The sequence below is a fragment of the Syngnathus scovelli genome, chromosome 15 (assembly GCF_024217435.2).
Source record: "Syngnathus scovelli strain Florida chromosome 15, RoL_Ssco_1.2, whole genome shotgun sequence".
Classification (NCBI taxonomy): Eukaryota; Metazoa; Chordata; class Actinopteri; order Syngnathiformes; family Syngnathidae; genus Syngnathus; species Syngnathus scovelli.
In genome coordinates this window covers 981,510-994,069 of record NC_090861.1, presented here as the reverse complement: position 1 = coordinate 994,069, position 12,560 = coordinate 981,510, and the positions used below count along the sequence as shown (strand labels likewise).

At 42.8% G+C, this 12,560-nt stretch overlaps 1 protein-coding gene across 1 annotated transcript; it reads right to left on the bottom strand.

Moving 5' to 3' along the window:
* Positions 1-475: 475 nt before the first annotated feature.
* On the bottom strand, positions 476-11,774 carry LOC125982565 (sialate:O-sulfotransferase 1). Its single transcript, XM_049743348.2, has 9 exons — positions 11,548-11,774; positions 10,162-10,794; positions 6,124-6,238; positions 5,134-5,318; positions 4,351-4,472; positions 3,911-4,100; positions 3,627-3,791; positions 3,349-3,549; positions 476-1,261 (listed from the first exon to the last, which is right to left on the bottom strand). Exons 2-9 carry the CDS (start codon positions 10,559-10,561, stop codon positions 915-917), a joined length of 1,725 nt encoding a protein of 574 aa, XP_049599305.1. The 5' UTR covers positions 10,562-10,794; positions 11,548-11,774; the 3' UTR covers positions 476-914.
* Positions 11,775-12,560: the final 786 nt, after the last annotated feature.

The window sequence follows — 12,560 nt, the reverse complement described above, 5'->3', positions numbered from 1 at the left end:
GAAATGACCGACCGACCGACCGACCGACCGTCTGTGAAGAAAACACCTGTTTATAAGAGAATTCAAATCAGCCTCCAAGCTGAAAGATGCAACTTGGTTCTGTCTGCCTCTATCCATAAAGATAACTGCTGAGACCCCCCCCCTTTTTTTTTTTTCTTTTTTGCCAAAAAGGTGGGCATGCTGGTGAAGAGCTTATGTAGTGTGTGTTCCTCACACTCCAAAGGATTTGTGTGTTTCCTTGTCAATGTTTTTGGTTGGCTTAAAGAAAGATACACACTGTAATCGTTCTAAGCCACTCTTGGAGCTGTAATGTTATTTAAAAGAAAAAAACCTGAAAATGTATTCACATATTTTTGCTATTTTCATCAGCCGCAGTCTGTTTGAAAAGGAATTTCGAATCAAGCTGATGTGGGCTTCCGAAATGAAGATAATCAATACCTTCAGTCATTCAATTTCAGCAACTGGAGTTTTACAATGCAATGAAAATGGTTTTTAATTAAAAGATGCATTTGACAGCGTTGCGAGTGCGCAGCAGCAGGTAACAAATTTGAGAGCGATATAGTTATGTAGATCTGCCGCTATCTTCTGCGGGTGTACCACAAAAGAAAATATGACAGAGAAGATGAGGGAACTATTTCCATCTTCAATTTGCACACTCGTTCTTTTGACGCTATGCTGGATAATCCACTTCTGGTGCCACACACACACACACATCTTGTGAAATCCTCTCTTAGCATTCCTTATATTTGTTGTTCACAGAAAGGTCCAGCTTAGAGGCTTCGGCGTTCACCGTACGATGCCGAAATGATTTGTTTTCTCCTCAAATCTCTCGTTTGGTTCCACTCAAAGGACATCTGGCCTGACAAAGAACCACTTGGTCATTGCGTGTGGTTTGCTCTCCATTTTCCATGCCATCATCTGGGTAAATATTCTCTCGGAAGTCCACTGAAGTTCCTGCTCTGTAGTGCCTCGTCGACGGTACGAATGAAGGTGTCGATCATTTGCCTCATGTCAGGTGTAAACGGGTCAAAGGTTAACTGCCGGGCCCGTTTAAAGTAGCCATCTTGGTTACTCTGAGCACAGATAAGCCGCTCGTCAGTCGCGGTGACGTTCAGGAAAGTCATGATGAGCCGGAGCTGAGGGAGAAGATCCCTCTGTAACTCCTCGTAATGGACAACGTGTAGGTGACGTCCAAACTTCAACCAACTCAATGCGTGGGATGCCCACCAGGGGGCGTAACTGGAGACGAATTCGGGCCATTCTGCAATAAAGAGCGGAACAGGATTGCTTGGACAGATGCTTGATTTTCATAACCGCTTTTATGTTATTTTATTGTGATACACAGGGGAAGCTTTTCATATGCATGTGGTGACATGTTTTCATTTGAGCTATTGTTAGCGAAAGCTTTTGTGTTATTGTCATTTGGAAGGCCTGTGGAGCCAACAGTATGTTAGAATGTTGAACAGGGATTGCATTAGCACATAATGCATTTCTCTATTCTTTCTTTTGTTGATTAGCTTGTGCTACTTTGTAAAATGGCTTCTTTTCTATTAAATACAGTGGAATGATTTCACATGAAAGTGAAGTGATTTGTCTTTGTTATGGTAATACATAATGTATGTTTTCAAAAGTGTTTAGGATGATTGGGGAATATTTGCATAATGAGCAAGGAAACGTGTTCTAAATGGATAAATGCATGAAAGACAAATAGTTGACTGGTCTATTTGTGCACAGAATGTGCTGCCGGCATGAGTCAGAATTATAATGCTTGTAACGATTAATCTGAATAAAATTCACGAGTCCAGTTTACTGATGCGCCGTGATGTCCGTTCCAATGCTGAACGAAAGTAGACTAGACTTTAGATTAGCTTGGAGCTGGTCTAAGTTGTGGCGTAGTTGGTGTTATGTGGTGAACTTGATTGAGATGCAGATTCTCTCTCTGCTCAGTTGAGTGTGGTGGATGTAATATTATTTCCCGTCATTCTGATGCAAATTCGTTTTATTTATTTGATTTTCCACAGGCTCCACATCTAAGGCAGACATTGCAAGCAAAGTTTGGTCCTGAAAAGTTCTACATTGCCTAAAGCGCTAAACTGCAAGCATAAATCCCTCGGGACTTTATTCCTTATGAAGACAAAATACTGTATGTTTTAGAAATGATTAATTCATGCGTTTCTTTTTGAAGCCAAATTAAGATTTAAACTCATGGTCAGCACACTGCCCTTTCTAATGTTTATCTGTTCAAACCATACAGTCCGCACTATTTGCAGTAATATAAATTTCCCACCAGTGCTAATTAGTTTTTTAGAACAAAAGTGTTTATGGTGTGAATGGAGGACAGCATGAATTCACGCATGCGGTTAATTGCACTCGTGAATCGGAGGGCTCGACTCCGTAATCGTTTCCGTACTGACATGTTGTTGGAGACGGTAACATCTACCGGGCTATTTTTCTTTGTGTGTGGTATTGCCGTCCGTGGCTGGCAACTCAAATGAATATCTCTTTCAGTGACAATGATTCATTTTTTGTGTCCTTGTCTCAGCGCGTAGAGGATAAAATAGGAGCTTATTTTCAAAGCTCACAGTACTGTGTGAGAGCGATCGATAGGGAAGGGGAGGGTGGAGGGGGGGATTTTAGTCGTCCTGGGAATTTGCCTACTTCCTGTGTAGTATCAGAGATGGGAAACAAGCAGCCAGCCGTAGCTGCCATGTGACTCATTGCCAAGTCCCCAAATTGTAAATATGGCGGCCGAGGTAGGCCTCGTAACTAGATAAGCCGCTTTGAGCTAGTTATTGCTTTTACTTTGCACTTGACAAGGCCACCATTTTCTTCTCTCTCTGCACACTTTAGACCAGAAGATCTCATGTTGCTAAATAATCGGAACCAGGAAAATATAGTCTTACCTCTTAATTGCTTTGGAAAGGGACTTTTCCACTCTTTTAGTGTTTGGAACTTGAGCAGAACGAAACTCGGCTATTAATTTCCTAAACAGTGTAGCTCATTGACTGTCCCATCAGGACAAATAGTGTAGAAGTCGGATGATCTCAGCTGGTGCCTAGCAACTGAAGCTGGGAAGATTCGGGAGAATGGCCGGGCACTCATTCAAGGCCGCAACTGTGCAGCATTGGCTCTGTAAAACTAAAAAGGATTTTCGCAGATGCGCATTGTAGCCTAGAGCAGACAACTGCTATCATTTGCTTACTTGCCAATTTGTCCAGCTGTTTTCGATCACTCTCTGTCTGTGTTTAACTCCCATTGTCCGTGATTAGAATCATTACAAATTGGACCTGATTCAAACAACAACAATTTCTTCTGATGGAAAAATGAAATGACAATATGAAGCGTTACCTTTGCTTTTCCATTGCTCATCGGACGCATGTCCTAAATGCCCAGCGCATTTGCGGTTGAATTCAGCCATCAGGGACCGATAAGGATTTCGAATCAGCAGGATGGCCGAGTCGAACATTTCAATCTCTTTCTTTCCACTCTCGTGAGTCTTTACGCAAATGCTGCGACCGCTCCGCCAGAAGTCTTTCTCTCCTTTGAAACCTGGCAGAAGTAGAAGCCGAGCCAAATGATCATCTGCAAGGTAGCTGTTTAGACACTGGAAATGATGCCATTCCCACCTCTGCTATACAAGGTGCCGTCAAAATAGAAGCTGCCCGTGTAGTAGCCCGTCATCAGCTCAATCAGGTGTCGGACCCAAGTGTTGCCGGCACCGGGGAAACTGGAGAGAGCCACAAGTGAGCTGGATCTCTTTGGTAGAAACATCCTTTCCTTGCACCTGGAGTCTGTATTTTTTTTTTACAAGAAATTGAAAGAGTGCAGGGTGAATTGATTTGAAGTAATAAGTCACCAGAAACTGATGAGTGGATATACTACAAGAATTCAATCCTACTAAATATCTCACCAAGGACAGGTGTATGATAGACCTGATAGTACTCCTGCATACTGAGCGTTGTTGCCGTGGAGTTACTAATGGCGCTCAGGCTCGTGTTCTCCGTACATCGATTTTTAGCAAATTGCTGGTCCAAGTTGAAGAGAGACGACGTCCAAGTACAGAAACAATGGGGATGCTTGAACACAGCAAGCGGGAGCTCCTACAAAGTAGATGCACAAATGTTCACGTGACTCATCTGAGTGCCCTTTATATTTTCTCACATGTTCCTGCACATTGATAACATTTATTTTAATCAAGCAGACAGCTTTGGGGGGCATATTTAGTAGCTACCAAATATTTGACATTGTATTTTCCTTTCAAATCAAATGCTAGGATGGAAGTCCACCATAGGCAATACAGGGCTTGCTACAATCGTTATGTTTGAAATGTGGAAATAAATGTATTCAAACCTTGTCGGTGCACGTCTCGATGCAGGACTGAGTGGTTAGATTGGTTTGAAATGAGTGGATAGGGAAGTTGTTGATGGTGGCATTCACCAATTTGAAGCAGCCTCGGTGGTGAGTGTTCTTGACTGGAGCGCAAGCAAGCAAGCAAAAAACAAACAAACAAACAAATTACTTATGACTGAGATTTCCAATTTGAGCTCATTATTTAGAATTAGCTTTCAGGGTGCAAAGTCCTTACACTTGACTCATTAAATGATCATATCAAACTGAAAAAGAACAAATTCTAACCAACCAAGTTTCAATATTCTATCAGAAATCCATTTGCTTTTCAAAATAAAACGTCACTGTTTGTATTAATCAGTGTATTTATGGCGGCGTGCTGAATACAGCCAGGTGGGAATCATCGTGAATTATTTCCACAGCTCACAAAAACACCCAAGGCATGTTTGTATAAATCCTCAATGGGCACGACGGGAGGATAAAAAGGGATAGAACATATTTTTCAACGATTTAAAGGTGGCCTGAGGAAATAGATGGATTGAAAGGCTGAGCCTGAGCTGCTGTCGAATTGCTTTGTCAGCAATTTGACACTGACGTGCTTTGTGCAGGCCCTCAGAGAATGCGTCTTGGTGAATCAATGCATTTAAAATGGACATCCATTATAGGCAAGTTTGCGTATTCCAGCCTGGCCCCTATTCCCGAAATGTAAACATTTGGGGGGATTCCCCCCCCCCCCACTTCATCTTGTATGTGCTGATCTTGTGCAAAGAATAAGTAACGACTCACATTTTCTGTGACCAGGCATCTGCTCCTGCACTTTGTAAATGGAGAGACGCCCCACTCCGCCACAAGGAGAGCTCCTTTCACCCCGACACGCCAGATTACAATCCTCTTCAGCAACCTGCGGGCTATTGATTTTGTTGCCACAGTGACATTCGGCGCCGTACTCCAATCCTGCAAACTGGTACCCACTAACAGCACACACACACACACACACACACAGGCTCACTTTTGTGATCATTTCAATGCATTCTTTATGTCAAAACTCTTCACATCTAATCCATAGTACACATTGTCATAGTTCTACCAAATTCTTCTTCTTATTATTATTATTTTTTTTTTTATTGAGCTGCAATCAGTCCGCAGTGATGTGTAGGCTGCTGTGACTTCTTTTCCCCACTTTCCATCTTTATCCTCTGTTCTTGGGCAAAGACAGAGGACCTCATCAAAAGTGACCTTTGCATACTAGCTTTTGACGCTTTCTCGTAAATTGCCTTGACTTTTTCGGGTTTTTTTGCCACTCGCAGTAATTGGCCTGCTCGGTTAACGAGCAAGGATTTGAGTCGGTGTGGATTAGGGGTGAAAGAGGGGCTAAGGTTTGATTGGTTGTTTGAGTTGTCAGCAGCAAATCTGCAGGTATTAAAAAGAATCATTCCTTTTCTGATTTTGCTTTGAAGAAATCCACCTGCTTTTCTCCACATTGTTATGCAATCATGCTCGGAGATTAGATTTTTTTTTTTTTTGATCAAGTGGAACCACTGTAGCTGTCATCACTTTAAAGTATAAAGCATGCAGCACCCCTGTTCTTACTTTTGCAACTTATATTTGCTTCTTTCACCCAGCCTCATCTTTTACTGTCATCTAGCCAGCTGGCTCTCCGCTAGCTCAACACACAGGAGGCTTTCACCGAGGAGCCTGAGAGCCAAAGCATTTACTCAAACAGCAAGGCTTCTGTTGTCCACTCATTGGTGAAAAGAAAAAGAAAAAATGCATTACCTTTCTGAGCAGGTGTCATGACACAGAGAGCTGGTCATTTTCCGCAGGTCATAAAGCAGAATTCCTCCAAGGGCACGCTCGCTGGTGTTGTGCGAGAAGCAACCAATGTAGGTCCCTATATGGATCAGACATATATATATTTTTTTTGCTCAGTAAAATGTGTCTTTTCTTCAGAAGACTTCATTATATATCCCCCTCAATCATCATTTTCCATTATATATATTATGTATTTCATTCATTGCTGTTTTCCGTCGATGGGTGCTTGGAATGCATTCCGTGTTGACTTTTAAATTTATTTCAGAATCTCTCCCGAGAGTCTGTTTTCTAAGATGTTTTTGCTTTTAAGATTTCAAGGCTACGACGGTTTGAGCTTCCATTTTTTTTTCTTTTCTCCCCTTACTACCGACATAAAACGAAATCGAAAAGGTGTTGCCGAAGATAAATGTGGGCTGTAGGAATGTGGCAGCGCAGCGCTGAATCTTTGCACCACTATATGGAATTGATGAATTCAGTCTGCTCGAAATATCCTCTGTAGCCTACTAAGGCTCTTGACCCCATCAGCATCCAGTCAAAATCTTAGAACCTCAAAGCCCACTTTCGACCAAGCAATACTCTTTGGCGCATTGTGGGGATTTGTGTTGTCAGGTACCGAAATAACAAATCCATTCCAAGTAACCGGCAGTTCATTGGTTGTTTATCTACAACACAGGTGTCAAAGCCAAGGCCCGGGGGCCAGATACGGCCCGGCCCGGCCCGGCCCGCCACATCATTTTATGTGGCCAGCAAAGAGAAATTGTCCATCAACTAAAATGACCAATTGTCTTCACTTTAAAAAGATGTTGCTTTATTACGATTCACCTTTTCAAAACATTTGAAGAGTTTTTACTAGTCCCTGATTTCAAAACGAATTATTCCTCAATTTGTTGTGTAGCATATATTTCAGCATTCACATCAAATTTGTCCACCAAATTGCAAATGTCAAATTGATTCTAGTCTTTTCGTCCTGCACTAACTTGGTTATAAAAAATAAATCATTTTTGGAGAAGACAGTGTCCTCCTGCTTTGCCTGCTTCCCAGTGGGAAGCAAACGGCGGCAGCTTGCTTGGTGCTGCTGGCCAACATGAGCCTTGAGCTTGCCAACCAAGCCACTTCTCAGCCAGTTAGGCCTCTTGTAATTTCCTCTTTGTCCTCCACTCTTTCTTCACCCTTCCATCATTCCTTCTACACAGTACATTATCTGCAAATTTGTTTTTCTCCATTGAGAATTCCAGGCATAATGTGGGCTTTTTTTTTTTTTAATGACTAAGTAAAAAAATTCCCTTTCATACATATGCACTAAATAACTGACTGCTATTGGCATTGCAATATAATTTCAATGTCAAATATTTCTTTTTATGCTTCCAACCTATATCACATACGTATCATTTTCTGCCAAGTGTGTTTGAAAGAAGAGAAATGACAAAACAAGCTAACCTTGGGGACCATAGAGTTGCTACTGCTTGAATTCAGTTTCATTTTATTGTGCAGTAAAAGCATAAAATATCTCAAGTTTACTTTATGGTGAAGCAAGGGTAGCAGCACCTGGGACAAGTCTTCATAGCTACCTACCAATACTGTGCTAAGCTTTGGCAGCAAGGTCTTGAATGAAAAAATGAAAAATCTGAAACACCAGCAGATGCTGCATTCAAAAAGATACTGGTGGAGGAGGCATCTTGCATGTTGATGCATCAACCTAGGTTAGAGTGCTAGCTCACTAACGCACACAGCAGGCGCTTTAATCAAAATGAAGAAGCAGCCAAAGGCACTTGCAGCTGGGCTTAATGGAGGGAAGCGGCCCAAACTCTCGGACTGAATAAAAATGAGTGTGCTTGGCTCTGACACTGGGCTGCCTTCTTAAATTCTAAGACAGATGGCAGAGCTGGATATGACAAGGAAAAGGACAACCCACATTCCCGTCCGTCCGTCCGTCCGTCCCTGCTGCTGCTGTTGACCGCTTATCTAATATTCCTCACCGTTGGTGATGCAAGGAAAAAAATGAGATTGATATCTTTGGTGCCTACTAGTGTAAAAACGAACAGGAGAAGAATAACGCAATTACTTGAAACGGCCTTTCTTCAAAATTGATGGCAGCATATACGTACGGCGAATAGTGAAGCATTGCTTGGGTAAAGTGAATCTTGGCATTTGGCCAGATAAACAACATGATTTGGCCTGTATCAACAAATGGAAAACAATACCTCTACATATGCACTCTAATTCCAGCCAGCGTGAAGCTGGATGACTCCGATATGTGACAAATGATTTACTCTGAGCCTGCCATTGTGTGCACGAAATGCCAATGCACTTATTTTTATGCATGAGTGTCTTAACATAAAACCAGTTCTGGCAGATTGTTAGTTGAAGAATGATGTCTTCTCGTACTTACTTGACACATTTTAATGGCGTGGAATCACTCCCCCGGTATTGTTATTGAAATGCATAAATTATCTTTTCATCTCTAGTTTGTGAAATCAAATGTGATAGAGTCCCATGGGGGTCATGTGGGGATGACTAAAAGTTTTAGCCTTGCAGCATTCTTCTTGTTGCACTGAGGTTGCCAGGTAACCAGCAGAGACTTGACAAACTTTGAGATCCCAGCATGAGAGCCGGCCGGGCCAACTATCCACTTAAAAATCCTCTTTATTCTAAAGATGCACTCTATGGTGCTTTTCAAGGAAACCAATGATGCATTCCTCTTTTATTCTTCATTCTACAAATAGAGGTTGACTTTTAATTTATTATTTTATTTTATTTTTCCTTATGTTACTTAAGCCCATTTATGAGAAATTCCGTTTTTTTTTCCAACTGGGGTATATTAAAGGTACCTGCCAAAGATAAATGAAGACATATTGTTTAAAGTTGTAGTAAAAGGTACCGACATAAGAGTGGCTTACGTTTTTTTTTTTTCCCCCTCTGGCAATGTCCCCTCCAAACCACAATGCATCTGTGTAATTAAAGACTGTGTTGGAGTTGTACTTGTATTATAAGAACCTCTGCCAGATGGCACTTATTAAAACTGATCTCTTTCCAGCGCTCAACATTTTTCATCTGTATTACTCCATAGTGACTAGATAATTGTGTATTCTCTTGAAAATCAAAATGGTTTAGGAGCTCGTGTGATGCTTTTTAAGAATGAGCCAGGAGAGTAAATTTCTCATCGGCGGTCATTTCCACTGTATTTGTCGTCTCAGCTAAAATAGTCAAAGCACTGATGGACCAGGAAAGAAATCTGATGGTATATAAATGTACCAGCTAGATATTGGAAAAACACGTGTATATAAATATGTGAGTGTTTATAAAATTCCATAAGAGACTTATTGCATATCTTAGCCATATGCATAATTCATGGGCCGTAGCAGCTCTTGTGAGGGCTAATTACAAATGTACATATGTTTTAAATCCAGCGGTGACATACTTTCAGAGTCACTGCGAGGATTCCAATCTAAAAGATGGAAAGCCTCTGCATCTGTAAAGTCTTCTAAATGTTCTCAGGTCATGATTATCTGCTCATGAATGAACAATGAAGTCTGCTGTGAAGGTATGACGTGTGCTCCTTGTCTTACCGCAGCCTCAGGCTATCTTCGCAGTCAGACACAAGTATATACGATAAATGTGTAGGTTTTCACCTTCATACATTATTCAGCAGTCTGATGATATTTAAATGCCATGCATCTTCTCTCCCGTTGCGTGTTTTCGACTGTAGACCAGTGTAAGGTTTGACAAAACAACAAAGGTGCGCTTTCTGTTAATGCAACGGAATTACGGATGGATGGATGGATGGATGGATGGATGGATGGATGGATGGATGGATGGATGGATGGATGGATGGATGGATGGATGGATGGATGGATGGATGGATGGATGGATGGATGGATGGATGGATGGATGGATGGATGGATGGATGGATGGATGGATGGATGGATGGATGGATGGATGGATGGATGGATGGATGGATGGATGGATGGACATGATGATGAACAGATGGATGGATGTCGGTACCTTTATGGCTGGGCTTCTTTCGGACAGGAGCCGCATTCTCCGAGCTCTCTGGTAATATAGCGTGAAACCAGTGGCGATGCAGGTGTTGGACTCCCGGGCTTGGAGAAGGCCAGTGGCGTCCCACCTTCATACCAGCGCCAGATGCAAACTGCACCGTAGCCCATCTGGAGCGTATCCTCAGGCCCGAGCCTGCAGTCTGGAGGGTGGTCGGAGGTGCCACCAGCGACAGCAAGGGAGGAAGCGCCAGGAGGCTTGTCGGCTGGCCCACTCGAACGTTGGAGCGGTGCATGAGCAGAACGCTGCCTGCCATGAGATAGGCGATTCCCAGGCACAACAGTAACATCTGAGCCTGCTTCAAGGGGCAGTGCAGTCTGGAGAGCAGCGCCGCCGCCGCCGCCATGCCCACTCCGGTTACAGTCTCTCATCAAAAAGGAGGGCCATTTTATGGATTAGGTGCCGCCAGAATGACACATCGAGTAACCTACTTCATAATCTTGGCAGGAGCTGCAGCTTTTGGCAACGTCGCAGACATTTAGTCTCGGTCCGTCGTTGGCACAGAGTCCAACAATTGGATGCGTCACAGCAGAGAGGGATTTAATATCCCGCTTTGTGGTCACTGACTCCGGGGCGACCCTTGGACACATGCACATCATGTAAAAATATATTTGTCACACAGTCTAAATTTTTTTCATTTGTGTCTTTCAGCATCATGCAGCATCATGCAACATCCTACTTGGTGAGTTTTTGCACTTCTCATATTTGTCTCTAATTCATAACCCAGTCTGGAAAGTTGTTATTATTGCATTGATTTGTTTTATTTTGCAATTTCTCAGCCTGCATTCCATTGGATGCTGCTGTTTCATTAACCTTTCATAGCATTTTTAATCTGGATTATCTTTCAGTGCAGATGTTCCATTTATTTGCAGCAGTGTATTTTACCAACACGATCTCTACAATCTAAGACTCGGGGAAATGACACCATCTATTCAAAAAATCAATTCCGTAATATCTTCAAACATAATTTGTAGTCGAGATGCTCAAGACATGCGTTTGATAAATGACGGTCACTTTCAAAAGACTCTTCTGTTCCACTTTTTTGTGTGACCAAAAGAGGTCTCAGTTCTCTTCCTGCCTCACACTGCACCCACAAAAAACGTCTAGGGGTGCGGTGCTCCAGAGAACACAAGCAACAGTTTGCTGAACAAGTTAGCTTCAACTCCACATTGGAATGCGTTCCATCACATGATACGCATCTTCATCCTTCCCTGCTTTGTTCAAGCGCTGGCAATGACGGGAGCCCGAACACGTCACATATTAAATAATCCAAGGTCTGCAATCTCACACTTGCCCACTACGTATTTACATGAGAGAATGTTTGAAGCTTACCTTCACTAGCGTGTATGCACCAAGAGCAGCGATCACTTTCTTTCACGGGTTATGGCCGTCCTGCCTCCCTCCTTCCCTCCCTCCCTCCGGTCACCTCAGCTCGCCAGCGTTCCCAAAGCTGCTTTTATATAATCTCCCTCTCTTGCGCTCTCTTGCTCTTCCTGGCTTTCTCTCTCCCTCGCCCGCTTGCTCTCACGCACTGAGACGTTTACACGGTGATAGAATGTACTGTACCGCTCGTCCGTGTGTGTGTGTGTGTGTGTGTGTGTCTGGAGGGAGCCAGTTTGATTTGCATTGATGATGTGCGCGCATCGCGGCGGCTTCACTGTGCAAGAGGGGGGAATATATACCTCAAGCGTACTTAAATGTTGGAAAGACAATTGACTTGGTGCAAGTAAATGAAGACAAACATCAATTGCTGAGATGCTGCCTCTAAAAATAAAAAAAATCATGAATGGTTTGCGATGATAGTTTAGGTGAAGCACAAAGAGTGCACTCAATATGAGTCACAGCTGACGCATTGGGTCTCGGTCAACCATGTGTGACCCAGTTGGCGTCTTTATATTTCAGCACTACGGACAGCGCCTCTTATGCGCCAAGAGATCAAATCAAAGAGTGACGAGCAAAGCGTGTGATCACGGCTGATTGACCTTCAAACTAAGCCTTTAAAAAGCAATATAGCCTGCCGTGGTGTGGTGTCTCTAACTATCCGTGCATGGATTTAGTGGAAGGTTTTCAAATGTTAATTTGTTCCAGGCGGGCGGGAGCAGAACACATCTGAAGAAAGTGGGGATGCTGTAAGGGGAATTTTACCCTCAAGTCAGTGTGAGGTCTTCTCGCTGTCTTATTGATGGATGTTAAAAAGTGAATGATGTATTTGTTGTTGGTTTTCTTGTTCCAAGCCCTGAGGAAATTCTCTTCACACATTAATGTTACATGCATCCACACATATGGGCTTTAAGGGCACCTTGAAAGTTGCCAGAAAGCTTTTTCACACAACCAGTACCACTTTA

Bases quoted from the DNA above. Each gene is read 5' to 3' on its own strand.
- LOC125982565 (XM_049743348.2), bottom strand. From the start codon at position 10,561: ATGGCGGCGGCGGCGGCGCTGCTCTCCAGACTGCACTGCCCCTTGAAG. The intron at 4,101-4,350 runs GTTTGAATACAT...TCTACTTTGTAG, and splicing joins TCGAGACGTGCACCGACAAG to GAGCTCCCGCTTGCTGTGTT. The intron at 3,550-3,626 runs GTGGGAATGGCA...TACTTCTGCCAG, and splicing joins CGGCACCTTGTATAGCAGAG to GTTTCAAAGGAGAGAAAGAC.